The sequence below is a fragment of the Bolinopsis microptera genome, chromosome 10 (assembly GCF_026151205.1).
Source record: "Bolinopsis microptera isolate Bmic1 chromosome 10, MBARI_Bmic_1.0, whole genome shotgun sequence".
Lineage (NCBI taxonomy): Eukaryota > Metazoa > Ctenophora > Tentaculata > Lobata > Bolinopsidae > Bolinopsis > Bolinopsis microptera.
Genome location: NC_087081.1, coordinates 2,000,771 through 2,028,745, shown reverse-complemented (window position 1 = coordinate 2,028,745; position 27,975 = coordinate 2,000,771). Strand labels below are relative to the sequence as shown.

Here is a 27,975-nt window from a genome sequence, read left to right as displayed (position 1 = left end):
ACTTGGGTACAAGCCGTAAATAAAATTTCGAAAATTGCCAAAATAAACCAATAATTCTAAATATAAATCAATCGTTATATAAAACAAAACAGTCAGCTGTTATTAAACTAGCATATTCGTATAAAAGAGCACTTGCTTAATTGATAATCGCGACTTTTCATTCGAGTGGCTAGTAAATAATATAAATGACAGCCGGTAAAAACTAAAAGTTAGTTAATTGAGTGGTTGCTGTTAGTATTTACTATAATCGTGAGTATTCTGTATTAGCATTCCCTATAATCTTAAAATGAAAGTGTGGTATAAAAGGTTTGATTCACTGGGAAAGTGGAAATTGTTCGCTGTTAGTAAACCTTATAATGTGAAAGTGAAAGTGAAAGTGTTTACTATTAGTGAACCTTATAATCTGAAAGTGAAAGTGTTTCTAGTTAGTAAACCTTATAATCTGAAAGTGAAAGTGTTCTCTGTTAATATTCCCTATAATCTGAAAGTGTGGTATAAAAGGCAGAGTTGAAAAATACGTATTTTACGAATTTTATAAAATATCAAAAATACGTTAAATACGGCGTATTTTATTTTTGTTGAATAAAATACGTAAAAAGCGTTTTTGTACCATTGATAGCTCCAATAAAGTAATAAGTACTATTGCTTTATATAAATTTACGATTTTATCAAAACTCGCGTAGCTCTGTCGTTTTTCACCTCGCATATGACTTCAGAGTACTGGGCACGTGCTATACCAAAGCATTATATAAAGCGTTGAAGTTAAATAGAAATGTGTTCGAAAAAAAAATGCAAACGAATGACGTATTTTTGACGTATTTTATTTCTAAGCAAAAATACGCAAAATACGGCGTATTTAAAAAATTATCTCACGTATTTTTCAACTCTGATAAAAGGTTTGATTCACTGGGAAAGTGGAAAGTGTTCGCTGTTAGTAAACCTTATAATGTGAAAGTGAAAGTGTTCTCTGTTAATATTCCCTATAATCTGAAAGTGTGGTATAAAAGTTTTGATTCACTGGGCCCCGGGACCCAGTGTGTTAGTGTTATAGCAACTTGGCTTGGAGTCAACTTGGCTTTGAGCCAACTTGGCTTTGAGCCAACTTGGCTTGGATTAGTCCACAAGTGGTTGCAACACAGTATATCTGATCTGAGGGGTTCTAACTGTGGAGTTCTATATTTCATTCCTATTCTTGGAGTTATAGATTCATAGTTACTCAATCCCTATTTGGAATATATTCCTAGTTACTTGATTAGTTTTATCTCTAACTCCTATTCAACGTCGAGGAGGATGCCCGCGATACAAGCAGTCATCTGACAGGCAACAGTTCCCGCTAACATAGCACTCACTACTAGCTTTGCTAGGTCTGACTTTCTGGAGGGAGCCATCACTGACAGTGCTCCGACCTGAGGTTATCGTTATTTAATCATTCAGTAAATGTGCAATGTTTTGGTTCGTTTTGGTTCGTGTCGGCTTTAGATAGCTTAATAAGATAAGATGTTAATTGAATAGAATTGAAAACATATTTCAAATAAAAGTAACAACATATTTCAATTAAAAGTACAATTCGATTTTTCATTTCTTCAGAATCGATGAGAAATGCGTATAACGTTACTTTGTAACTTAATTTACAATTACGCTGATACGTCCCTAAGCTAGTTGGCTCTATTTCAATCTTTCAATGAATTAGAGATGTCCATTGTCATTATTGATTAAATGACCCTTAATTAATGTATAACTTACTTGTATTCCCATGGAAGATATGTTCCCAAAGCCGCACAGAGCATACGTCATCAACACCTCTGTTCTCGTGTTGATAAGATTATCCTGATTAAATACGCGAATAAGTATTTGTAATCTATTAGGTTATCATGTATAATTAATATGTGAATAAGTTTTAGTAATATAATATAATGTTATCTTGATTAAAAGTAGGAATGCGTTGAAGTGATTTTATGATGTAATTTAGTATGAGTGTAATCTTAAGGCTTTCCAATTGAAAAGAGGGGTCCACAGTGGAAATGAAGTTTACCTTTAATTTACAAGTACAACTGCCGCTACTTTACCTTTAATTTACAAGTACAACTGCCGCTACTTTACCTTTAATTTACAAGTACAACTGCCGCTACTTTACCTTTAATTTACAAGTACAACTGCCGCTACTTTACCTTTAATTTACAAGTACAACTGCCGCTACTTTACCTTTAATTTACAAGTACAACTGCCGCTACTTTACCTTTAATTTACAAGTACAACTGCCGCTACTTTACCGTTAATTTACAAGTACAACTGCCGCTACTTTACCGTTAATTTACAAGTACAACTGCCGCTACTTTACCGTTAATTTGCAAGTACAACTGCCGCTACTTTACCTTTAATTTACAAGTACAACTGCCGCTACTTTACCTTTAATTTACAAGTACAACTGCCGCTACTTTACCTTTAATTTCTGAGCCAGAGTAGCGTACGCCACGTACTCGTTAACTAATATCTTCAAAGCGAGCAACTCCCCGGCGTGCTGACATTGACTCTCCTCTATTCCCAGCATCCAGGCAAAGGGAACGAAGATGTATCCTATCAGTTCCTGTGTAATTAAATTACAAATTATAAATTAGAATATAAATTAAATGTAATGTATTGATTATCAAACGTCTCAGTGAACATTTAAATGATTAAAATCTTTTTTAGTCGGACAAAATATTTGATGATTCTGAGGTGATACTGATAATAAAAACAGTTTTATTATTTATTTCAATTTCAGATAATATATTCTATCGAAGAAAGAGTAAACACCACTTACCGTGAAGGTGATATCCCAGTTTACACACAAAGCAAAGTATCTGAACCAAGTTTGGAAGCAGTCGTAGAAAGATATGAAGGCTATCAACATCACAATGATGTTAGCGCACAGACCTGCAAATGAACCCAAATTTACTTATTTTCTTATTAGATTTGTTAGTTTGTACCAGCGTACTAAGTCAAAGAGTTTAATTAAAACTGAAAGGTTTAAGTTTATATTAAGACAATCATCTAAGTATAAGATTTATAAAAAGTTAATTATAACGGAGCCACAGACATTGCCAAATGTTAATGTATGTGGGTTACCTTGTAGCGGGTTAAATTATGATTGTTAAAAATATCGATTGTTAAAAATATCGACTGTTAAAAATATTTAACGGGATGTCCCAAAAACTCCCAAGTTCCAACCGCCACAATATTAACGAGTAAAGTATAAGGAATCCGTCTAAAACGTACCTATTGAAACTGCTGCCCCATTCTTTGCGGCTTCAATGAAGTTTTTAGCATCCTCCAACTTAGGAATAACGAATTGTTGCCCAGAAGCATATTCACTCTTTTCTGAACAGTTACAAACTTAACAAATGTTGTTTAAAAGAGACTGAAATGATCACCATAGAATAAGTCAACGTAAAATTATACATCAAAATTATATACTAAAATCTAGACGATATTGGGGTGTAAATTTTAAGGTGAAAGTGAAAATGAAAGTGAATGCTAAACGAACCTCGTTCAGGATAGACGAGTTTAGAGATAGCCAGAGCAGCAGGACAGCTCATTACAGAAGCTGCTATGAGATGTTTAGCTGGAATACCCATACCAATGTAGGCTGCCAACACACCACCTGCATAGGACAAACATCAGTAAAAACCACAGCTGTAAATCAGTCAAACAAATCAATCTCGAATTCTTAAATGAATTACCGATGCTTCAAAGTTAAATATTGATGGATCTATTGCAAACGATAAGCTAATATTATTAATAACGTTATCATAAAAACCTGCGATGGTAGCGAATCCCCCGTCATTACAGTAAATTATACACCAAAATCTTAAGGTGAAAGTGAAAGTGAAAATGAAAATGAAAGTGAAAGTGAAAGTGACCTGCGATGGTAGCGAATCCCCCCGTCATTACAGCGTGTATCTCCGAGTTCGTCATCCGGGGAAGAAAGGGTCGGATCATGAGGGGAGCCTCTGTCATTCCTACAAATATGTTGCCTGCTGCGTTCAGAGACTCTACCACTGACGTCTGCATTGTGTAGAACATCAACTTACTGATACCTGACAAGATTATTATTTATAAACGAAGTGCCAAGAAAACCAAGAAAAAATATATATAAGTGTACTCGTAAAAGGTCAAACACCATGACTTTATATTCCAATTTTCTGTATAAGTTACAGATTTTTTCGAGGTAAAGGGTTAAAGGCCACGCGAATATCAGCACCAACCACAGGGGGACTAAAGTGCACTTAAGTCCCCCTGTGCAACAGGTCGGAATGGTCATTCTGACCCGACGGGTGATCTTCTTAAGAAAGCGCTGTAACACAATTGATCATTGTCAAAAGTTAAGACATGTATAATATCACACGTACCCATGATGATAACTTGAAGGACTCCCAGATGAAAGAGAATGGATACAAAAGCTGAGAAGAAGACTACAGTCGGGATAAGGATACTAAAACTCCAGATACTATAACCGAACCTGAAAATGAGTAAGTGTAAATAATACTAAAACTCCAGATACTATAACCGAACCTGAAAATGAGTAAGTGTAAATAATTCAGCTACTGTCATCAAGATGTAGCCAACTGCGGCCTATGTTAAATAAGGCCGAAATTGGTTTATGTTGGAGAATGATCGTTCGTACAATTTACGAAGGCCAAGGTTTACCCCCTCAGTCCGTTGCTGCAGGCTCCTTACTATCACCTTCACGTAAATCAACTTTAGTCGTAAAAATCAAAAATTCGGGTTGAAATATTGCCACTGAATTTAATTTGATCAATCATTCACTTGTAAACTTTGTTGGAAAACAATTGTTTTTAATAATATTTTCACAGACCTATGTGCGACAGGAACGTCGCCCTCGTAAGCTCCCTGCATAGCAACGTCACCAAACACAAATAGCCCACCTTTCCTGGCGTAATCTGGACAATTATTGATATTAAACATCTTTTTTTACGCATGTTTTTCTGCTACCAGTATATATCTAATGGCTTGGCAGTTGGTATGTTGGAGAACAGTCACGAACCATCTTAAGTATAATGCAGTTCAAAATATCATATTTCAAATGCCTTCAGACTAAAACAGTTATTCAATTAGTACCCAACGTCTGTGCAACAACCGTCCTAAAGTAATCTCAGTCTGACTCGATTTAGGAGGTTCAAAAATTTCGTTTTGTCTCCCAAACTAGATAAGGAACTTAAGAATGTGTTCCTCCCCAGCAGACTAAATCAGCCATATCTCCGTTTCATTGGAATCAGATCTGTCAAAACAAAGATAAGTCAATCGCTCGGAGACGCGTATAAACCATGGAAACCAACATGAAAATCCTGTTATTTCTCTTCACTCACTTAGGAATATAGTGGTCTGATCTCCAATGAAATCAAACAAGTCTTCCCCGGGTTTAGTCTTGAGGATTAGCATTGCAAACACGTATTGTATCCCTAGACCCCACAGTACGCACCTCCATCTTACCTGGAGACAGTGGATTTTGGGTTATTATCTGATCAATTATATGATTAAGTAGGTGAATTAAAAATGTTAAAATTGTGAAAGAGATAAGTTGAAACTTTAAACAAATTTCAAGTTTTAACCGAACGTTTACTTATCTTAGACTTGAAGGACATGTGTATTGTATTATAGATATACAAAAGTCAGACCCGCCCACCGCCCAAGCTAAAGAGCCAACAAAGCAGGTAAAACCCTGACTAAAGACTTCTGACGACATATTGTGAAAATGTTATCAGTATCTTCATTATCACAACTTACGTAACATGTACAATTACATTTAAGACTATACCACATAATTTATGTGACTGTGACATAAATTATGTAACATAATTAACTGTGACCCACCTTACTCCTATCTTTAGAACAAACGTAACACAGCAGAACGTACAAGAGGAGCCCAAGCAGTGCCTGGAGAGGGTAAACACGGTGTTAATGAAACGTCTGTTCATCTGAAATATCTTATCACTACTCTGCAGATAACAGTCTGTTTCACATACATATACAGTCTGTTTCATATGTACTGGAATTCGTAAAAACTCAAATAATTCGAATATTCCTTCATATAATTATTTTCAAATACGTATTAGATTTAATTCCACCACTTCCATTGCTTTATGTTTGGTTGGAAGTAAACTGTAAAACTTTATAAAAGTATCAAAAAATTGAAAATAAACCTGGGCTTTTCTCTTCCGGAACTTTTCGTATCCTTTAGGACTATCAACTATGAAGAATATAACCAGAGCTAAGAAGAGCACTCCCACAATAATACCTAGTATCATCTGAATCTTTGGGACCTTTTTCTCGAACACTTCCACAATGTTTGGAGGATCATAGGATAAGACCAGCTGAGGATGTTGAGTGTTTTTAGAAAATAGGAAATCTAAACTGTTAATAATTCGAACCCATTGGTTTAACCCATTAGGGACGACGAGTTTTAAAGTTTGCCAATTTTGATGCCGTTTAACACACTAGGTCACTTTACAGCAAAAATGAGATATCCAAAAAAGCTAATCTGCATCTCGTTTACTTTAAAAGATACAGCTATGGTCGCATACGACCCACTCGTCCGGGTCGCAAACGACCCATCACGGTTTTTCGGCTTTAACTTCTGAAACAAAGACGTTAGGATAAAATAAAATAAAAAGCATAAGTTAAAAACATATGGTCAATACTGTGTGACTCTAACTTTTTAAAAATAAAGAATTTGGGTCATTAACGACCCACTCGGCTCACTTGCTTATTACTACATATTTCCATGTAACTTCTTGAATTCAGCCTAAAGCATGACATCATAAGTTCAAAATCGCCTCTCAGCAAGTGATAATCATCATAAACTGCGAAAAATCGGTTAAATGGGTCATTAGCGACCCACTAAGACCACAAAATTGATTAATTAAACATAATGTTGTCAAACTTTTACAAATATTAGTATAAAAACATGTTATATCTTGGTCATTACTCCTGTACGTTGATTTAAATTTTAAAATCGATCAACTGGGTCAATAACGACCCACTCGGAAGTTGAACCACGACATTAATTATCAGTATCATGTTGTTCTACCATCAAGAAAGACACTCGTAGGTCTTAATTCCACGCAAACCACGGGTGGCTGACTACTAGCCCTTCTGAGATCTGGAGTCTCACGGTAATCTGCAGATCACGTCACCCAATGACTGACGAATAATGGGCAGAATTGGATTGATAGGTAGGTGAGTTTATCAGCTGTTAGTACACGACCGTAATGTCGTGAGACAGCAAACAACATGCCTATCTTTTCCCGATTCCTAGAACGTCCAAGAAGAACTATACAACTGCTGGATTCAGATTTCAGATGGCTGCATCTACTCTCTTCGCAGCTCCCTTTCTTTACTTCTTAGGGGCCGTTCATATATTACGTAATCACTTATTGGACAATTTTTACGCCCCCCCCCCCCCCCCATCACATAGCTATTATGTCAAAATTTCACAAGCTTAACCATTTGGAAACTCCCCTCCCTCTCGGCCGATTACGTAATACTTGTTTTCGTTTTGAAAGCTGCCTCGTTGTTGCGGGGTTTGTTACCCAAAACGAGGTAGTTGTCTAAGAGATTGCAGGTTGCAGCACCGCCAGCCAAATGGGGGGGGGGGGGGGGGGGGGGGGGGGGCTTTTTCCTTGTCCTTCTTCACAGAGCCGTAGATGTAGCCATCTGAATGCAGCAGTTGTTTAGTTATTCTCGTACTTTCTAGGAATGAAAAAAACATATTGGCATGTTGGATTAGAATATGCAATTTGACCACTCGTCTTTCAGTATTTACCCAAGGTTACATGATATCTCGTATACTTCGTTCAGGGGATTTTTCTTGAGTGACATGATCTGATCACCGTGGGACCCTGGGTCTCAAGCGGTGGGTTGTAGCAGGTCGTTTACCAAGATTCGAAATTGACGAAAAAGGTAACAGAATCTAATAAGCAACAACAACAGCATGGCTATTACCTAGCAAGTTAGGAACGAGGGCCGATTCCTTTTCTTTTGCGGCACGGCCACGGTCCTTTCGGTACAGATTTCCACGCACCATAGTATTATAGTCAGGACGCAACTCCAGGCATATGCAGTAGTGTTATTCTCGCAGCTCTTTGATGAGTGATGACGGCCCTTCAGTTGGCCCTGGATCTCAGAAGGGCTAGTAGTCAGCCACCCGTGGTTTGCGTGGAATTAAGACCTACGAGTGTCTTTCTTGATGGTGGAACAGCATGATACTGATAATAATTGATGAGGTGGTTCAACTTCCGAGTGGGTCGTTGTTGACCCAGTTGATCGATTTTAAAAGTTAAATCAACGTACAGGAGTAATGACCAAGATATAACATGTTTTTATACTAATATTTGTAAAAGTTTGACAACATTATATTTAATTAATCAATTTTGTGGTCCTAGTGGGTCGCTAATGACCCATTTAACCGATTTTTCGCAGTTTATGATGATTATCACTTGCTGAGAGGCGATTTTGAACTTATGATGTCATGCTTTAGGCTGAATTAAAGAAGTTACAGGGACATATGTAGTAATAAGCAAGTGAGCCGAGTGGGTCGTTAATGACCCAAATTCTTTATTTTTAAAAAGTTAGAGTTACACAGTGTTGACCATATGTTTTTAACTTATGCTACAGTTTTTATTTTATCCTCACGTCTTTGTTTCAGAAGTTAAAGCCGAAAAACCGTGATGGGTCGTTTGCGACCCGGACGAGTGGGTCGTATGCGACCGCAGTTAGTAAACAGCGTCTAGCTCTGTTTGTGAACATCTGATTATCACGGGCTTTTCATATGTCTCAAGGAAATCGTTGCCCGCAACTATTTTGTCCTCAACAAAATAAGCCTACATAAAGTTTTAATGTCCCAATCAAGGCAAGAAGTAAAGTGGAATATTTTCCAATTATGACGACTAATTAGCCTAATTATTTAGTTGTTAGTAATTAATTGGGTCTCGACTGGAAAGTCAATAATGTAGCCCAATAAATTTTGAGCATATGTGCGAAAGATTCGTTGCGTTTAGTATTATGGTTTGTCCTCTATAGCCTCTAGAAAAGGTGGGTCGTAAACGACCCTATCGTCCCTAATGGGTTAAACAATAACATACTCCCTTATATTTACAGCTTTATTTTATCCACTTTGAATAAAGCAGTCAAATAAGGCCAAACATAACACTGCAGATGAGCAAATATCTGCAAATTCAAACACAAGGAAATATTCTAAAAGGTTAAATATAGCCATTTAAAAGACTAAACTCACCAGATATATCCCATACAAGACCCCACAAACAGTTCCGAATATAACGAGAGCGACCAGTTTCTCACTGTGCTCTGGGTTCAGTATCCTAGCAGCTATAGTGTAGGAGTAGAGGAAGAGGAGGAGCACCACATATTTTATTATTCTGATGATTTTGGCGTGTTCTGTCAGGAATGCCTGGGGGAGTTAGTGGGTGTGCAGTATTTATTCAATAGTTTTATACTTTTATAGCGTAGTTATTCACTTAACAGTTTTTAAAAGTTTTAAATTATTTAGATTTGTATTTTCATCGTGTTGGAGGTTAATCTTGTAGCCGAGCTGAAATTATAAAAAGTTGAAAGTGGTTTGAACTCGTTAATAGTAATCTTTTAATGATAATCTTTAAATTTTCACCTTAATACATCCTGGTTCATCCTCATCATTTTCTGGATTATTTTCACCTGTCTCTAAATCGTTCCCATTAGGAAACTCCTTTAACTCGTGATTCAAGTCGTCCGTCTGAATTGGGAAATGTTTAGTTTTAGAGGAAAATTGTGATTCAAATGTATTTTTATTTCAATTTAAATTTTATCTTTTTTAATGTATTTCTCCAATTTGTCTCCTTCTCGGTATAAGTAATCAGAAAGCACTTATTACAGATTATAACTTATTAATAATAAGTCATAATCTATAATATTATTCATAATATTATATCCAGATAACACCCGTACCTTGCCATCATTCACACAGTTATTAACCAACGTCACCATGACTACCAGAGAGGAAGGATAAAATCAATGAATAGCAAAAAAGATTAACTGACAACCTCTGAAGTTCTTCCGAAAAGCGAAATTACAGTGAGTCTTTAAAGAATTTAGCGAGTTCTATATAACAGTTGACAAAACAGATTTTGTGGTGAGGAATTTGAAATTTTCAGCCAGCTGATGTGATGATAACAACTTAGAGAGTTAGAGGGGACCCTGATTAAATTATCCTGTTGACCAGAAATGAGGACGGAAATGAAGGTGAACTTAACCGGAATTGACATAATTTCGTTAGGGATGGTTTCTTTTAACAGATGGTTGAGTTTGTTATTAAGTTCATGGAATAATGAGGAAGAAGTTGAGGGAACATTCCCTCGTTAGTTGTGTAGTCTGTACGTGGCGATAACATCTGGTTACGGTAGAAGGGGTTACAGACAAATAATCAGCCACAGTTATCAGTTACCGAGTTAGATTAAAGTGTGCAGATTTACGATAAAATTAACATGGACAAAGTATACTAATTGCAGTTCGGTTCATAATTTCATAATTGGTTATACTCGTAATTGTGGCCGTATGGAGAGAAGCGTGTGATTTTGAGCTACCGTGAAATATCAGGTTCATCTAGATACAGTAATAACACATCATCTAATTGCTGTTATCTAATTGTGGAAACATCTGTTTCATGTGCTCTTCCGAGCTTAAAACAGGTACAGTAATATAACCACGATTTACCGCCGAGAGCGAGTTTTGGGGGAAGGCTTCATCGTGGTAAATCGGGGCGCGGTAAATCGGGATTTTAACAGCAGTATTGATAATTCATAATAAATAGTCCTGATCGTACTCTAGTACTCTATAAAGGACTTAGGAATAAGAAACAGTTGATACTCAATTGTTCAAATTTGAAACTTTAACGTATCTTCAAGTAACGTTTCGATTTTCGAGTCAGTCGCATAGAGAGAAATAGTTTTGTATAACAGTAAAAAGGTGAACAATCCTTTTTATCCTTAGTCACGTGACACCAATTAGAATTTAGATTTCAGAATAATCGAAACCCAAAATAGCTTTTCCCCTGTCAAAACACCTACCAACTAGGTAATCATCAGGAAAGCTAGCTTAAATAAAAACCAGGTGAAACTCTCGTTACAGCATTTGTAAAATACATATTGAGAAATGACGCAATCAATGGAAGAATGGACAATATATTGTACATTTTGCCGGGGATATATGACGCATGGTTCAGCGATAACGCATTAAATGATGACAGCTTAATTTCATCCTGTTTGAAACTCAAGTTATATCGAGGTTAAGTTACACCATTGCATTTTCAGATGGTAAAATGTTCCACAAATTCACAAGTTACTCATATTATGTTCAGACAGAATAATGCATAAAATGGGATATATTTCTTTTTAAAATGGGATAAATTTCTTAATTCTCAATACAACTGCAGGTATTGTTTAGCGACTGTTCCAAAATATTTTCGTTGCCTTGACGGATAAAAATAACCGTTAAAATATGTACTTTTGATCAATTGGGCGGACCGCTTTGTCGAATTAGCTTTATCTCAAGTCATCAGCTGGGGCAAAGTTTAACGCATAATGCCAAAAAGTTAAATGATTTTAGGGTCCTAGACCGAGATAAGGATGCATCATATAGCATTCCTGTGAGACAATAAGACAATATGCTGGGCTTGGGATGAAATAAACTGTATTATGTGCTTGATGCTGAAATTCTATTATATTTAACGCGCTTTAACGCGGGTTGATGGGACGTAAGAGCAGACTGCAATCCTGCAGCAGGGGGCAGCAGGGTGCAGCAGATTGCAGAAGGGTGCAGCAGGGTGCAGCAAACTGCAATCCTGCAGCAGGGTGCAATGAAATGCTCGTGCGATTAACTGTTATTGTGTCTAGTCAAGTAAGCCCTTCCTCATTCTTACAGCTTGTTGAAATAACCAGAATATAGGTTTCAAGTCAACTATTCTCTGGTTGTTAACCTCTTAACAGACTGCAATCCTGCAGCAGGGTGCAATGAAATGCTCGTGCGATTAACTGTTATTGTGTCTAGTCAAGTAAGCCCTTCCTCATTCTTACAGCTTGTTGAAATAACCAGAATATAGGTTTCAAGTCAACTATTCTCTGGTTGTTAACCTCTTAACAGACTGCAATCCTGCAGCAGGGTGCAATGAAATGCTCGTGCGATTAACTGTTATTGTGTCTAGTCAAGTAAGCCCTTCCTCATTCTTACAGCTTGTTGAAATAACCAGAATATAGGTTTCAAGTCAACTATTCTCTGGTTGTTAACCTCTTAACAGACTGCAATCCTGCAGCAGGGTGCAATGAAATGCTCGTGCGATTAACTGTTATTGTGTCTAGTCAAGTAAGCCCTTCCTCATTCTTACAGCTTGTTGAAATAACCAGAATATAGGTTTCAAGTCAACTATTCTCTGGTTGTTAACCTCTTAACAGACTGCAATCCTGCAGCAGGGTGCAATGAAATGCTCGTGCGATTAACTGTTATTGTGTCTAGTCAAGTAAGCCCTTCCTCATTCTTACAGCTTGTTGAAATAACCAGAACATAGGTTTCAAGTCAACCTCTTAACAGCCTTACATGGCTCTAATTTATTTGAGAAGTGGAGCTCCAATGCCTCCACGGCAAAATACCTAACAGCCCTCTAATCGCCATTTTTGGGAGAAAACACTTAAACAATAAACAGCCCTCTAACAGCCCTTACTTGTGTTTCGTTATGGCTATTAGTATTAAAGTATTAACCAGCAGTAAGAGGTTATTGGTTATTAGCCGGGTAATAGCCGGTAGGCATTCATTCCACCAATTTAGGAGTGTTATAAAGTTGTTGTACTCTATAATTGTATATTCACCTACAAGCATAACTGCTTGGCGTGATGAGGTACATCTTTGATTGGTCGAAGGTCTTTCAACAACACAGCATCATCACTTTTATAGTAGTCCCCGGCTTATGTTTTTCTGGGCCCAAAAATTCTACGCTCCTACTATGCTATTACTGGTCTCTTGACTAACTCCCAATCATCTGTCCATATGGTAGTTTTTTTGGACAAATAGATGGTATACGATGCCCTCAGGCTGATCTCAGCGATCTTCATGCAGGCCTTCTTCTTTTCTTTGTTCTTTACGTTCAGGTGGTTCATAAAGGTTGGGAGGCTATAGTTGTAAATGCCTCGAGCTCCTGCACTTCTACTGTCTGGAGCTTGCAAGCCCATCTGTTGGCTTCTATCTCTTCTGTCAGCTGCTGATATCTCATCATCTTTCGCTTCTCCAAATCGACATCTAACGCAGCTGTTTGGGGAGACTGCGGAAGAACCCCTATTGTAGTTCGATATGTTAAACAAGTCACCGATTTCCATAATCGCCTTGCAAGACTTGAACTAGAAGACTCACCAGCCCTAGCCAGGCGCGCTTTTGCTGAGCAGAAGAAACTTGATTTAGGTTGGTTCAGAGCACTGGAATCAATGCTAACGATACTCGACGAGAACAAACTTGAACATCAACTATACAACCCATTGTTATGTCAGGAAAGGGCACATAACCGATTTATCAATCTATGGGAAACAGAAAGACAAAGCAATAAGAAGCTTACGTTCTATAATAAAGTTAAAGGTGCTTTCGAGCAGGAGCCGTACCTCACGCTACCGTCGAGAACTGGAAGCAACTTAGTGGCTAGGATCCGAATGAGCGGACATAAGCTAAACGTAGAAACTGGAAGATATGGGAGCAGAACTGGAAGTCAACATCACCGAATTTGTGAATTCTGCAGCGAAAAGTCAATGATGGAGCTCTTTGTTAATCTTCCTTGTGTTGATCCGATAATAGAAGATGAAGAACACTTCCTTAGAACATGTCCCAGGTACCATTCCAGTAAGACTAACATGAAGGAGCCCACAAAGTCATTACTATTTCATGACATGAAGAGCCTCTTTCTACCGGAGCACATAGTGGAATTCACCAAGTTCGTCGCTCAGCTATGCAGAACACGATTCCCTATAAAGAAGAAACACGAACATTAGTGTCTCAGTACGGGATATCACATTTCCTCCACAGCCCCTTCATTTTCACTTTTTCTTTACACTCATCAAACATCTTAATGGTAACGGATTTTCTATTTGGATTTCGGACTTTGACCTTTAGCTATGCTGATCTGACATTATCTCACTGTAATATAGATCTATTTTTTGTAAACCTTGTAAACCTTGTAAACCTTGTAAACCTTGTAAACCTTGATCAGCAAAGTTCTGCTCATTCCCACAAGTCAGTTCCATTAGATAAACCTTCCTTGCTTTATCTGAACTAGCAGGAACCCGTCTAACCCTAAAATGGTGTCAAGGCTCAAGAGACTAAAACAATTATTACCTATTTAATTCGCGTTTTTGACACCACTTGGGGTACCAAATTTTGGGCTCTAAAACTCCTATTTCTTGGTCAATTTTTTATTTTTTCATGCTGATTTGGAGGCCATTAAAGCATTTGACCCAGTCAAAAAAGATTTAGTTGTATATCTTTGACGGTTTTTGCAGAAATTCGCGTTAAAGTTGATGCCGTGGTGTCAGTAAAATGGCACGGATAAATATATATATATCATCTCGCTTTATATATAGTAAGATAGATCACTTCATCAGGCCTTAGTGGTGTAGCTGCAATGTGCTGCGGGAAGTTCCTCTGTCTCTCATCCTCATCAAATATTATCTTCCAGTCGTTGGCATCTGAAAAGAAATATCTTTGGGTCTTATGATCAGTTGGGTCAGCTAAGGTAACCTTCTCGCGCTTATTGCCTGCTTTGTGAAAGACCGACGGTGCCCTCTTCGATTCCTTGGCGATGTCAGAATTAAACTCGTCAATCTGTGATGAAACAGTCCTCATGATTTCACGTAGGACCTGATCATGGCGCCAGTTGAAACGTCCCTGTCTTAGTGCAACCTTGCAGAACGTGAGGATATGATTGAGTGTCCCTTGTTTGCTGCAGAGTTTACAGTTTCCTGAAACGGCTTTAGGTTGCTATGTGTTGACGCGGTGTCATGGATAGCATTGACATGAAACTTTAACAGTTCCGGACTAAGTTGATAGATCAGGTTATTCCACGTGGTGTCAAATGTCATTGTATTTTCCCATGTGAGAAAGATGTTTTGCCGCTTTTCGTCAAAAAGTGAACAAATAAGTGTCTCTTCATCAAAGGTCCTCACCATGTTGGTTAGCAGTTTCCTCTCTGATGTGTCCTCATATCTTGTCCCATAACCGAGGCCAGTTGTACCAACTGCAGGTTTTCCAACTAACTCTTGGAAGTAAAGTTGGCGCTGACGGTCTTTCAGCTCTTTGAGATATGACCACATCTTCTGTGTGTCTGCAATAGCCTTATGGTTAGAGTACACTTTTTTGATGTAGGGGTCACTAGAGTTACAAAGTTGGTGTCCCTTAATAAGTTGGATGACTTTGTACTCAGTGGAGATGTTTTTCAGCTGCAATCCTTTCTGGTCTCTACTCCTGTGGAGGACGGTGGTGGTACAAGGATGCGCAATCCCTAGCCACTTATTAAGGTATCTGTTACACAGTGCCTCAAGCTCTCTCACAAATGTGATGGGCAGGTTATAAACAGTAAACCCCCATGACATCTTACTAATGATGAGGTGGTTATACACCCACGCCTTCATTGGACCCGTGATTTCATCATTAGACGTTGTTTCCAAAAGGTCCTCTAACTTCTTCTTAATCATGGACAAAATTTCCTTCACCTCAAGGTCTACATACATGTACATTCCTAGGAACTTCATTGGTGCTTGGATAATGGACGGCACCTGTTGTTCGCTTAGTACAAACTCTGCATCATAGGTATTGTACTTTCCTCCAGTACACTTCATAGACATAGACATGCACTTCGATGGTTTAGCCTTCATTTTCTTTCGACCAGAGCATCATCCAGAAAGGTGATAACTGTAGAGAAATTACTTTTAACACGAAAAGTTAACGAGTTTCCCTTTCGTCTCGGACTATGAGGGTTAAACTGCACATGGAGTAATTAAGTGTAAAGCATCTTTGAGAAGTTGCTTGATAGAAATTATTAGTTTTCGTGGTGAGCTCTGCTTAATTTAACATTATTGCACTGCTGAGGTGTAACATGGAAATTTGTCATGAGGATGCGCTTTGTGTTTGCCCCTCGATAGGAACAAATGCAAAATGAAAGAGTTTAGAACATTGGAAGCGTCAAATCATCATAGCTACCCTCGGCTTCATACGGTTACAATAGAGTCTGAGCTGAGCTGAGCTCCAATTTGTAGAGATCAATAATTGTCATGTCTCAATCAGCTCCCGTTAAGATTACATTTACAAAGTTTATTAGAAAACTTTAGACCACATTGAAGTTGGACATTCACATAAGATTAAGCAGCTGAGCACCAACTTGTAGTGATTGATCATGATGTTCTTTGTGTAGGTGGTTAAGTTAGACGCAACACGGGTTTAGCACTTTAAGTTTAGCCGTGTCTAGTACGGGAAATTATTATTATAAATTTTTAAGCTTGTACTTTGTACTCATTGAAGTGGCCCGCGGCCTTCTACCGTTAATGGCTTTATAACTGCAACGAAGCATCATGGAGTTTATACTCATAAGCGAGGTGTAAGTGCAGTCAGGTGGGAACGTTGAGTAGCTTTATATTCTTCCTCCATCTTATTGTGCTAGTTTTAACAATAATCGTAGTCAGTATGAAGGTTTTTGTTAGTATGCTTATACTTTTATTGCTTCTTGTCGACTTAATGTCCTGTAAAAAATGGAAGAAGAAAAACAAGCCAAATAACGCTGCAGCTGTGCCTGTGGTACCCGAAGGAGACTTCTGTGATTTCCAGGAAAAGAAGCTTAAAGTTGGTGATAGCGAGTACGACTCATCAATTTGTGGTTATTGCAGATGTAAAGCTAGCCAAACATTGATATGTGATCAAACAGTGAGTTGGTATAATTATAAATAGAGTTGGTATAAATAGAAAAATTAACGTTTCAGCTTTTTAATTAATTTATTTTTTATTTATTTATTTTTCATTTAATTTGTACACGCGTTTCAATAATCATCATAATTCATTGGGATTATATTCTAATTCTAAAGCTGTAATATTTCGAACGGGCCTTAAAATAATTACTCATTCGTTCTTATACAAAGAATTATTTAATCAACCCCATGTAGTAATGTTTGAGCAGCTTTCTATCACAGAAATATTTACCTAATAGATTAAAATTCACAGCACGTTTGCCACACATTTTGCTAATATATACGCCGCACTTTTTACCAAATTTTCCGCAGATTGGGGTTACAGATTTTAAAAATGTTTAAAGATTAAACAAGTTATTCCTATTACTTAATTAATAACAAGTCTTTTTCACGTCTTATACACATAATCATATAAGTATAACCAATGACAGATCTGTGACACGGATTCTGACACGGACGACTGTGAAACCCAACCCTTGTGGACCGAGTGGACCGACCGGACAGGGTGTTATGTGTATTTCTGTGACTCCTGGGGTGAACGACACATCAGCAAGATGTTGTGCTTATAAATCACTCTACATCTACTACATCTACATCTACATCACTCTACACTCAAGATAATGTGATGGGTCTGATAACGAAGAATGGTAAAAAACGAGGAAACATGGTTTAAAGTTGAAATTTCATGAAGTTATGAGGGACAATTGTTGTTCTTGAGGCATTATTTATTATTTTATTAGATTTTCTCAATTTCAAAGAAATTTTACCTTGTAACTTGCGGCTGAAGGATTTTTCACTACATTGCTCAAGTCCATTTGCTCAAGTTGTTGCTATAAAAAAAAGGTAAAACAATCAATATGAGAAACTTCAAACAATTAATATGAAATAAAAATTACGGCTGCTATAATTTAAGAAATATTGACAAAGATAAAAATAAAATCTATAAATGATTGATGATCAACGACAACCGAAACGAATGGATAAGTTTTAAATAGCTTAGATAAATTAAGAGACTAAATTAACAGACAACAAACTTGTCAGCATATTCTTCAGATATATAGCCCTGCTATAAATAAACGATTTTAGGAGGGCCCCAATTGATTTTGTCTTTGGAACCAATTTATTTACCAAGAACTAACTCATTTCACTATATTTGGCGTATTACGTTGTATAATTATCGTACTCATTTAAGTTTAACTTAATTTAAACAAGGAACCGGCCAAGGAATATTGGCCGGTCCGATGCTTAAAATAGTCCAAATTGAGTCAATACCGATGAACTGTACTGAGTAGTAGTGACGTAGTAGTGACGTATAGACTAAACATTAGAAAATATTCCAAATGAATGACGAAATATTTCAAATATTTTCTACGATATTTTCTACAAAATCTTGATAATTAAGCACTCCAACAGTACAGCAATGAGGAACACGTTAGTATCATATTTGAAACTTAAGATAAGATCAGTTCTACCCGAAATATATCCTCGGTTTTAAAAGAAGGCATGACCACTGAAAGACTGAGAAATTCAGTTTCCAATACTTATTGTTCTCCCGGCAGTAGTTAACTATTTGGTACACACCCCTCCTCTTTAATTCCGACGAAAATACATATTAAATAATGATTTTGATATTTATTTCTATGTACTTCTAGGTTTAAGTCATTACTAAGCTCTCGCTAAAGGAGGCTGAGGTCTAATGGTTATTTTTAATGCTGTGCTAGTTTTTGTAAGAAATTAGATAGGAATCAAACGGAATTTGTCGAATTTCGGCTGCGTTCGGCTGTCTTCCAGTTAGATAATTCCAGAATAATGACCACTGTAACCAATGGTAACGAATGGTAACCAATGGTAACGAAATAAAACGATCACACTAGCAGGCTTTACTAAAAGAAATGTCATTTTATAATATTTGTCATGAGTAATAACCTGGGTCATATTGTACTGTTCAACAAAAGAAGTAGACAGCATGAACTTGAAGATGACACGAAAACTTAAATGAGAAGTATGGATAAAATAGGTACGTATTAAATACGTAAATTGAAAAGTACGACTTATAGTACCACGTACTTTTTGGTACCAACATTTTAGAAGAATAAGATTCAAATTTTTTGTAATCTAAAATATTGGACGCAATATTTTGAAATTTTAAGTTTTTAGCCAATAATCAAATCAACAAAAGAAGTAGACATATGTAAACCACACGAAGACTTAACAAAAGCTGTAAGAAGCCTTTAAAGAATGTATTATTTATATTATAAAGTTGCGGCTATAATGAAAATTAACGAAGCTGATCACTAAATATCACGTACTCGAATAACAATACCCCGATTTACCGCGGAGTTTGACTTTGGGAGAAGGGAAAAAGCCACGGTAAATCGGGATTTGTGATAAATCGGGGTTTTGGTTGTTTACATTGTGCAAATTAAGCCCTATTTGGGGGAGGGAGATTGGGTGCGGTAAATCAGGGTATTACTGTACTATAACATACCATGTTTAACTTAGTGATCAATACATAATACACGATGCATATTCAACTAAAATGTTCACAGACTAAATATAGCTTTCTAGAAATCGAATAACCTTATAATCCCTAACGAAATCTCAGTGTTTAACCTAATGTCTGAAACCTAATTTAAAAGGAAGGTGAAAAAAACTTAAAATAAGTCAAATAATATTGAATAATATCAACATTGATAAATGACGATATTCATATTGAGGTGACGTAAATCAACTTCCAAAAGTTAAATTTGAAAAGCCGTATTACATGCAAAGTTCAACAAAACAAAAAATGCTGAAAAATCTCGAAAAATTATGATTTGTACCGCAATGCTTGTTTAACTTCTATTTAATTTTTAATAGGTAAAATCAACGTCGCCCTATCCTGATGATATCGAAGGAATTACTCATTAGCATTAATATAAATATTATCTATCAACTGCCAAGACAAAGCATAGCATTGTTTGTCCCTGCTCTTTTGTCTATCAGTGGACTCGTTCAGTTGGAATAAGCACAGAACAAGCACTTTTATCTAATTAAAGAACTTAAGGGTGTCCGTGATCATCAGGATAGTTAGTCTCCTGGATCTCGTGTGAGCTGGTAATCAGGAGCAAGTTATAAAATTCGCAACATTCGACATTGTAGGAAGGATCGGCGAAACAAATGCAGTCGTAATATTTAAGTTTGCGATTTTTTTAGCATCTTTGTAGCTATCCATGCAGCTAAAAAAACCCAGTACTTCTTCCAAACTGGTCATGTTTTAAAGCTGTCATATTGGAAGTTGTGGAGAACGAATAAAGTTTGAAAATATGCTTTTAGGAATGTTCAAAAAGGTGTTCCGACCTTCTGCAAGGTTGTAATGCCACTTTTGGAGACAGGGGGCAATTAATGGCCGGACGTTTTTGAAAAATGTTAGGAATCTAATTTTGCGTCCAAAAATTCAGGTTATGATTCCTACATGGATATTCATTAGCCTGGTACGACTGCATGATGAAACCTTGGAGCGTGACTGTGGTTTTCAGTTGTGAGTGATCTTCAAATGGCACACTTCTCACTGATCTGAAAATTTTAAAAGCATACGAACGTTACTACCTCGAACAATTTTTAATAAAAAGACAGTAGTTAGATTTTAACAACTGTGAAACAACAAGATATAACTTAATTCAGTGACTCAATATCAACCAACTTACAACTTTTAAAAAGCAACACAATTAAATTAACGGATAATAGAAAAAAATAAATACCAAATTAACAACAACATAAAAGGATTCATTTCAGGCACTATTACAACTGTTAGTAACAGTACTGCTCTAAGGATCAGAGAAAAGGTTGGACGGGACATACACAAAGATGCTGCGTATTGTGCTGGGAATCTCATAAAAGGACAAGGTCAGCAATATAACTTTGTATGGTAGCCTACCAAGGCTGTCAAACAAGTTACGACTTACGAAGCAGTAAATTAAAAATGGCGCGCGGGACACTGCATCAGACATCCTGAGCTATTTGCACCAGTGATTTAGTCTTTATACGGGAACCTATGCATGGTAGAGCACAGCAAGGCCGACCAAGACAAAGCTACTTGTCTAATGTCTATGTTACTAAAGGAAGTTGGGACAAACTCTAAAAAGGAACTGCGAACCCTCATGCGGGACAGGGATATATGGAGGGGTTATCTGGCGTAGATCGGACTTAGTTCCGACATAGTATAGTAGTAGCTTAGTAGTAGTAGTGTTAGTAACAGACTAAAATCAAAATTCTAATAACGTAACATTTCTGCAAAGACCTTCAATTTCATCACAAATAAATAAAAATATATCTATGGTAGATAGAAAATAGTGAAATTCAATCTGTTAGCAATTAACAGATTGAATTCCACAGTTTCTAACAGTGTTAGCTAGAAACTAAATGTGATTACTGGCTCAACTTAATCGGCACAAAACGAATCAAATCCTGCCCATACGAACACCAGAACAGTCGGGAAAGATTTCTAACGTAACTTAAATGTGTCATAAAATGAGTTATTGTGTTTTTAAGTTTTTACACCGACACTCCGACAGCAACATATGGTTAATACTTGCTACTGGTTTCTGGTGCTATATTAGGAATGACATGGACACCTGGTGCCATGAAATTATTGAACCGTATGCGGGCATATGCTGAGGGGATATTACTAGGCGGTGCTCTGCAGCCTGTCATTCCGCCGAATCTCTATTATGATGTTTAGTCATATAATAGTCTGGGGTCCCCAGGTAAAGGCCAAAGGGGACATTATTGGGTGCAGCGCTCAGTCTGTCATTCCGCTGAATCTCTATTATTATAGTATCATATGTTTATGAACATAATAGCCTTTACCTGGGGTCCCCAGGTAAAGGGGTCAGTGATCTACATGTTGTAAAGCTGTCATATTGGAAGTTGTGGAGAACGAATAAAGTTTGAAAATATGCTTTTAGGAATGTTAAAAAAAGGTGTTCCGACCTTCTGCAAGGTTGTAATGCCACTTTTGGAGACAGGGGGCAATTAATGGCCGGACGTTTTTGAAAAATGTTAGGAATCTAATTTTGCGTCCAAAAATTCAGGTTATGATTCCTACATGGATATTCATTAGCCTGGTACGACTGCATGATGAAACCTTGGAGCGTGACTGTGGTTTTCAGTTGTGAGTGATCTTCAAATGGCACACTTCTCACTGATCTGAAAATTTTAAAAGCATACGAACGTTACTACCTCGAACAATTTTTAATAAAAAGACAGTAGTTAGATTTTAACAACTGTGAAACAACAAGATATAACTTAATTCAGTGACTCAATATCAACCAACTTACAACTTTTAAAAAGCAACACAATTAAATTAACGGATAATAGAAAAAAATAAATACCAAATTAACAACAACATAAAAGGATTCATTTCAGCCACTATTACAACTGTTAGTAACAGTACTGCTCTACGGATCAGAAACCTTGACACTGACAAATGGCTCAAGAGAAAAGTTTGGTCGGGACATACACAAAAATGCTGCGTATGGTGCTGGGAATCTCATAAAAGGACAAGGTCAGCAATATAACTTTGTATGGTAGCCTACCAAGGCTGTCAAACAAGTTACGACTTACGAAGCAGTAAATTAAAAATGGCGCGCGGGACACTGCATCAGACATCCTGAGCTATTTGCACCAGTGATTTAGTCTTTATACGGGAACCTATGCATGGTAGAGCACAGCAAGGCCGACCAAGACAAAGCTACTTGTCTAATGTCTATGTTACTAAAGGAAGTTGGGACAAACTCTAAAAAGGAACTGCGAACCCTCATGCGGGACAGGGATATATGGAGGGGTTATCTGGCGTAGATCGGACTTAGTTCCGACATAGTAGTAGTAGCTTAGTAGTAGTAGTGTTAGTAACAGACTAAAATCAAAATTCTAATAACGTAACATTTCTGCAAAGACCTTCAATTTCATCACAAATAAATAAAAATATATCTATGGTAGATAGAAAATAGTGAAATTCAATCTGTTAGCAATTAACAGATTGAATTCCACAGTTTCTAACAGTGTTAGCTAGAAACTAAATGTGATTACTGGCTCAACTTAATCGGCACAAAACGAATCAAATCCTGCCCATACGAACACCAGAACAGTCGGGAAAGATTTCTAATGTAACTTAAATGTGTCATAAAATGAGTTATTGTGTTTTTACGTTTTTACACCGACACTCCGACAGCAACATATGGTTAATACTTGCTACTGGTTTCTGGTGCTATATTAGGAATGACATGGACACCTGGTGCCATGAAATTATTGAACCGTATGCGGGCATATGCTGAGGGGATATTACTAGGCGGTGCTCTGCAGCCTGTCATTCCGCCGAATCTCTATTATGATGTTTAGTCATATAATAGTCTGGGGTCCCCAGGTAAAGGCCAAAGGGGACATTATTGGGTGCAGCGCTCAGTCTGTCATTCCGCCGAATCTCTATTATTATAGTATCATATGTTTATGAACATAATAGCCTTTACCTGGGGTCCCCAGGTAAAGGGGTCAGTGATCTACTGAGGGGTCAGTGAGCTAGTGGGGGGTCAGTGAGATAATGGGGGGTCAGAGGGATAATGGGGGGTCTGTGAGATAATGGGGGGTCAGTGAGCTAATAGGGGGTCAGTGAGCTAATGGGGGGTCAGTGAGATAATGGGGGGTCAGTAAGCTAATGGGGGGGGGGGGGGGTCAGTGAGATAATGGGGGGTCAGTGAGCTAATGGGGGGTCAGTGAGATAATGGGGGTCAATGAGATAATGGGGGGTCAGTGAGCTAATGGGGGGTCAGTGAGATAATGGGGGGTCAGTGAGCTAGTGGGGGTCAATGAGATAATGGGGGGTCAGTGAGATAATGGGGGGTCAGTGAGCTAGTGGGGGGTCAGTGAGATAATGGGGGGTCAGAGGGATAATGGGGGGTCTGTGAGATAATGGGGGGTCAGTGAGCTAATGGGGGTTCAGTGAGCTAATGGGGGGTCAGTGAGATAATGAGGGGTCTGTGAGATAATGGGGGGTCAGTGAGCTAATGGGGGGTCAGTGAGATAATGGGGGTCAGTGAGCTAATGGGGGGTCAGTGAGATAATGGGGGTCAGTGAGATAATGGGGGGTCAGTGAGCTAATGGGGGTCAGTGAGATAATGGGGGGTCAGTGAGCTAATGGGGGGTCAGTGAGATAATGGGGGTCAGTGAGATAATGGGGGGTCAGTGAGCTAATGGGGGGTCAGTGAGATAATGGGGGGTCAGTGAGCTAGTGGGGGGTCAGTGAGATAATGGGGGGTCAGTGAGATAATGGGGGGTCAGTGAGCTAGTGGGGGGTCAGTGAGATAATGGGGGGTCAGAGGGATAATGGGGGGTCTGTGAGATAATGGGGGGTCAGTGAGCTAATGGGGGGTCAGTGAGCTAATGGGGGGTCAGTGAGATAATGAGGGGTCTGTGAGATAATGGGGGGTCAGTGAGCTAATGGGGGGTCAGTGAGATAATGGGGGTCAGTGAGCTAATGGGGGGTCAGTGAGATAATGGGGGTCAGTGAGATAATGGGGGGTCAGTGAGCTAATGGGGGGTCAGTGAGATAATGGGGGTCAGTGAGATAATGGGGGGTCAGTGAGCTAATGGGGGGTCAGTGAGATAATGGGGGTCAGTGAGATAATGGGGGGTCAGTGAGCTACTTAAAACAAGTAAACGAACATAAGCGGCAATTAAAAAGCAGCCCTAAGATGCTCAGGATATTGCCATGCAAAAACGATGCATATATTTTTTTTAGCTTTAGACGCTATTATTGAATAACTGTTTAACAAATGTTAAAGTGTTAATTTATTATGTCAAATATAATATATATTGCAGTTTTTCAATAAAAATTAATTACACACTAATTAATTACACACTAACTATGCTAATAACAAGAATATGAATGTTTTTCAGATTATAATTATCGTTTATATTGTAAAATATCATTTACGAAAGCAATCTTGTGAGTAAATACCAAATTTACATTTGTTATTAAAACGTGAAGTAAAACACTCGGCTGTTTGATTTACTTATGAAGGTGCCTCATATTATTTACTCATATATGATTGCACGTAATAATATTTTCCGGGAATTATTTCTCCGAAAAGTCGTGGACACTGGTAACCGGAGTATTATGAAGACAAACTGCGAGTCACCTCAGACTGGCTGGCGGGAACTAAGATGAGAAAAGTTCTCCTTCTATTCTAGAAGGAGTTCTAAATCGCATGTTACGGACTAATATTGAGCGATTTTAAAAACTTGTGTTTCTATAATATTCCAATCGTCGATTAAGGGGGGGGGGGGGGGGGGGTTCACCCTGAATTTTTTGTGAAACTTGGTTTCGAGATAGCAGTTGACCAACAAACTAGGACCGGTGACCAAACTTTTGAGGGGTCCCGGACCCCAACCGCCAAACGGTGCCCGCGGGGCAGCCACGCCCATATTTGGTCCAAACTCCAAATCAGGCCTAATTTAGCCAAATACCCTGAACATGCCCAAAACCCAGATTTTAGCTGCTCTACTTGTAGCTAGTGGTCCCCTGAACTCGTATATGAATTTTAATCAAGATTGGACAACAAATGACTGAGTTATGAGCTAAAAACTATATGCCCATATTTGGGCATACGCACTAAATTTGATCGATTTTGGCCCATAAACAGGTCAAATATCAATATTTTTGAATGAAACCAACTTAATATGAAAGGTAAGCCTAAACTACACATTCTCTATGATTATCAGCTCAATATCTACCTAACTGTGGATTCTGTATTCAAATAATCGCAAAAAATGAACAAAATTGCCCATATCTCAGTTCGCGATATTTGCAAAACTGACTTCGCTCAAAACAATACAACTCAATAGGGTTTCAATATTTTTTCATGAAATTTTCAGTATCAACGTAGAATCGCCTCATGACCTTAAGTTTTGTATTAGAATTTTGAGTTAGGCCTTTAAAAAAAATTTGGCGGCCAAATTCTGAAATTTGCCGGGCATTTTTCAGAATTTGGCCGCCAAATTTTTTTAAAGGCCTAACTCAAAACTTAAGGTCATGAGGCAATCCTACGTCGATTCTGAAAATTTCATAAAAAAATATCGAAACCCTATTGAGTTCTATTGTTTTGAGCAAAGTCAGTTTTGCAAATATCGCGAACTGAGATATGGGCGATTTGGTTCATTTTTTGCAACTATTTGAACACAGAATCCACAGTTAGGTAGATATTGAGCTGATAATCATAGAGAATGTGTAGTATAGGCTTACCTTCCATATAAAGTTGGTTTCATTCAAAAATATTGATATTTGACCAATTAATGGGCCAAAATCGATCAAATTTGGTGCGTATGCCCAAATATGGTCCTATGGTTTTTGGCTCATAACTCAGTCATTTTTTGTCCAATCTTGATGAAAATTCATATACGAGTTTAGGGGACCACTAGCTACAAGTAAAGCACCTAAAATCTGGGTTTTGGGCATGTTCAGGGTATTTGGCTAAATTGGGCCTAATTTGGACCAAATATGGGCGTGGCTGCCCCGCGGGCACCGTTAGGCGGTTGGGGTCCGGGACCCCCTCAAAAGTTCGGTCACCGGTCCTAGTTGGTTGGTCAACTGCTATCTCGAAACTAAGTTTCACAAAAAAATCAGGGTGAACCCCCCCCCCCCCCCCCCCCCCCCCCTTAACTTAAAGTTTAACTTTAAGATAAACAAGCTGTTTAAATAAGTAAATTGTCTAGTAATTCTGTAGAATTTTTGTTTTACTTTTAAATGCTTGCCTGGCCAAAGAACTCTGTGTTTAATTTGTTCGCGAACGGTTTATTTTGTCTAACATCGGCAATTAACAATTACATTTTACAATAGCCCCGATGATAATAATTCAAAAACAAAAAATTTTTATCTGAATCGTACGTCGTATGAGTCGGACTTTTCAAAGTTGCGTACAAGTACGTACTTTTCCCCCTAAACGAGTCCGTATAAGAGTTGCGCACTATAAATTAAACGATAGGTTTGCACACTAGTTGGTTTTGCAGGTAACAACGTTTCAAAGGTAATTTACAAATTTAAAGAATCAAATATTTACTTACAGCTACTTCCGTGTACAGCATCGCCATCGGGTCCATCACGGTACAATTTTACTTTCACTTTCACTTCTTGTTACCAAGCACCTGATCCTGATCAAGAGTTTTATGATTAGTAACTCAACATAGGTACCCATTTATTAATGAGTGCGCAAATTAAAAGATGTCGCTCACTTTGTACTCGAATTTAGAGTTGATCACTAAATAACGAACGAAATTTCGCGGTTAATTTGACTTAAATTTTGACCAGTGACCAATCAGTGAAATCGATGAGAGTTACACAAGTCGCCAACAATGCACTGGAAGCAGTATATCTGGAGAAAACTTTGATGCAATGAAAATTTTGAATATGTCCTACCGGTAGGACATATTCTAATTTCAGCTTTCCACGGCCCAAATTCACTATTTTGACTGAATTTTTTTTTCAATAGTTTTAAAGCTTTGGTTCAGAAAGATTTGAGAAACTTTGGGGTTTGAACCACCCTATAATAAGTTGTTTATTTAAATTAACTTTAGATGTATTAACATACGAAGTAGATCAAATTATGAAAACGTAGATGATTAACTGATTGAATTTAATTACCTTATTATGGACTTTATTAATTATTTGAACAGACATTATTTGGACGCTGGAGGCCCATAGCGTTCATTTTAACGTCCGTTCAAAATTAGGTCTGTTCACGTAATGTCCAGTCAAATAAACGTCCTATTACCTGTCTTATCTCCTTTTTGGGATCCCGTCAACAGAGATTAAAAATCGAAGAGAGCTCTCCACTTTAATTCATAGAATCTTCTGTGAGTCGAAGATTTAGTTAAACTTAATAAACAGTTTAATTTGATATAATTATAAATG

General features: G+C 37.7%; 1 protein-coding gene and 1 long non-coding RNA gene across 4 annotated transcripts; one reads left to right on the top strand and one right to left on the bottom strand.

Annotated features, from left to right (window-relative positions):
- Positions 1–54: 54 nt before the first annotated feature.
- LOC134822124 (solute carrier family 28 member 3-like) lies at positions 55–27,917 on the bottom strand. 3 transcript variants are annotated; one of them, XM_063833021.1, is made up of 16 exons: positions 27,836–27,917; positions 27,129–27,215; positions 9,683–9,787; positions 9,293–9,466; positions 6,201–6,371; positions 5,872–5,934; positions 5,367–5,490; positions 4,856–4,940; positions 4,389–4,498; positions 3,900–4,076; positions 3,524–3,640; positions 3,256–3,357; positions 2,801–2,913; positions 2,441–2,584; positions 1,744–1,827; positions 55–1,406 (listed from the first exon to the last, which is right to left on the bottom strand). In XM_063833021.1, exons 2-16 carry the CDS (start codon positions 27,162–27,164, stop codon positions 1,272–1,274), a joined length of 1,740 nt encoding a protein of 579 aa, XP_063689091.1. In that variant the 5' UTR covers positions 27,165–27,215; positions 27,836–27,917; the 3' UTR covers positions 55–1,271. The 3 variants fall into 3 exon arrangements, with proteins under 3 accessions (XP_063689091.1, XP_063689089.1, XP_063689090.1); XM_063833019.1 differs by lacking the exons at positions 27,129–27,215; positions 27,836–27,917 and adding an exon at positions 17,801–18,076 and having other exon boundaries at positions 1,019–1,406; XM_063833020.1 differs by lacking the exons at positions 27,129–27,215; positions 27,836–27,917 and adding an exon at positions 10,000–10,191 and having other exon boundaries at positions 1,019–1,406.
- Positions 16,532–17,807, top strand: LOC134822125 (uncharacterized). The gene is made up of 2 exons (XR_010161132.1): positions 16,532–16,992; positions 17,465–17,807. It is a non-coding gene; the product is annotated as an uncharacterized LOC134822125 (long non-coding RNA).
- Positions 27,918–27,975: the final 58 nt, after the last annotated feature.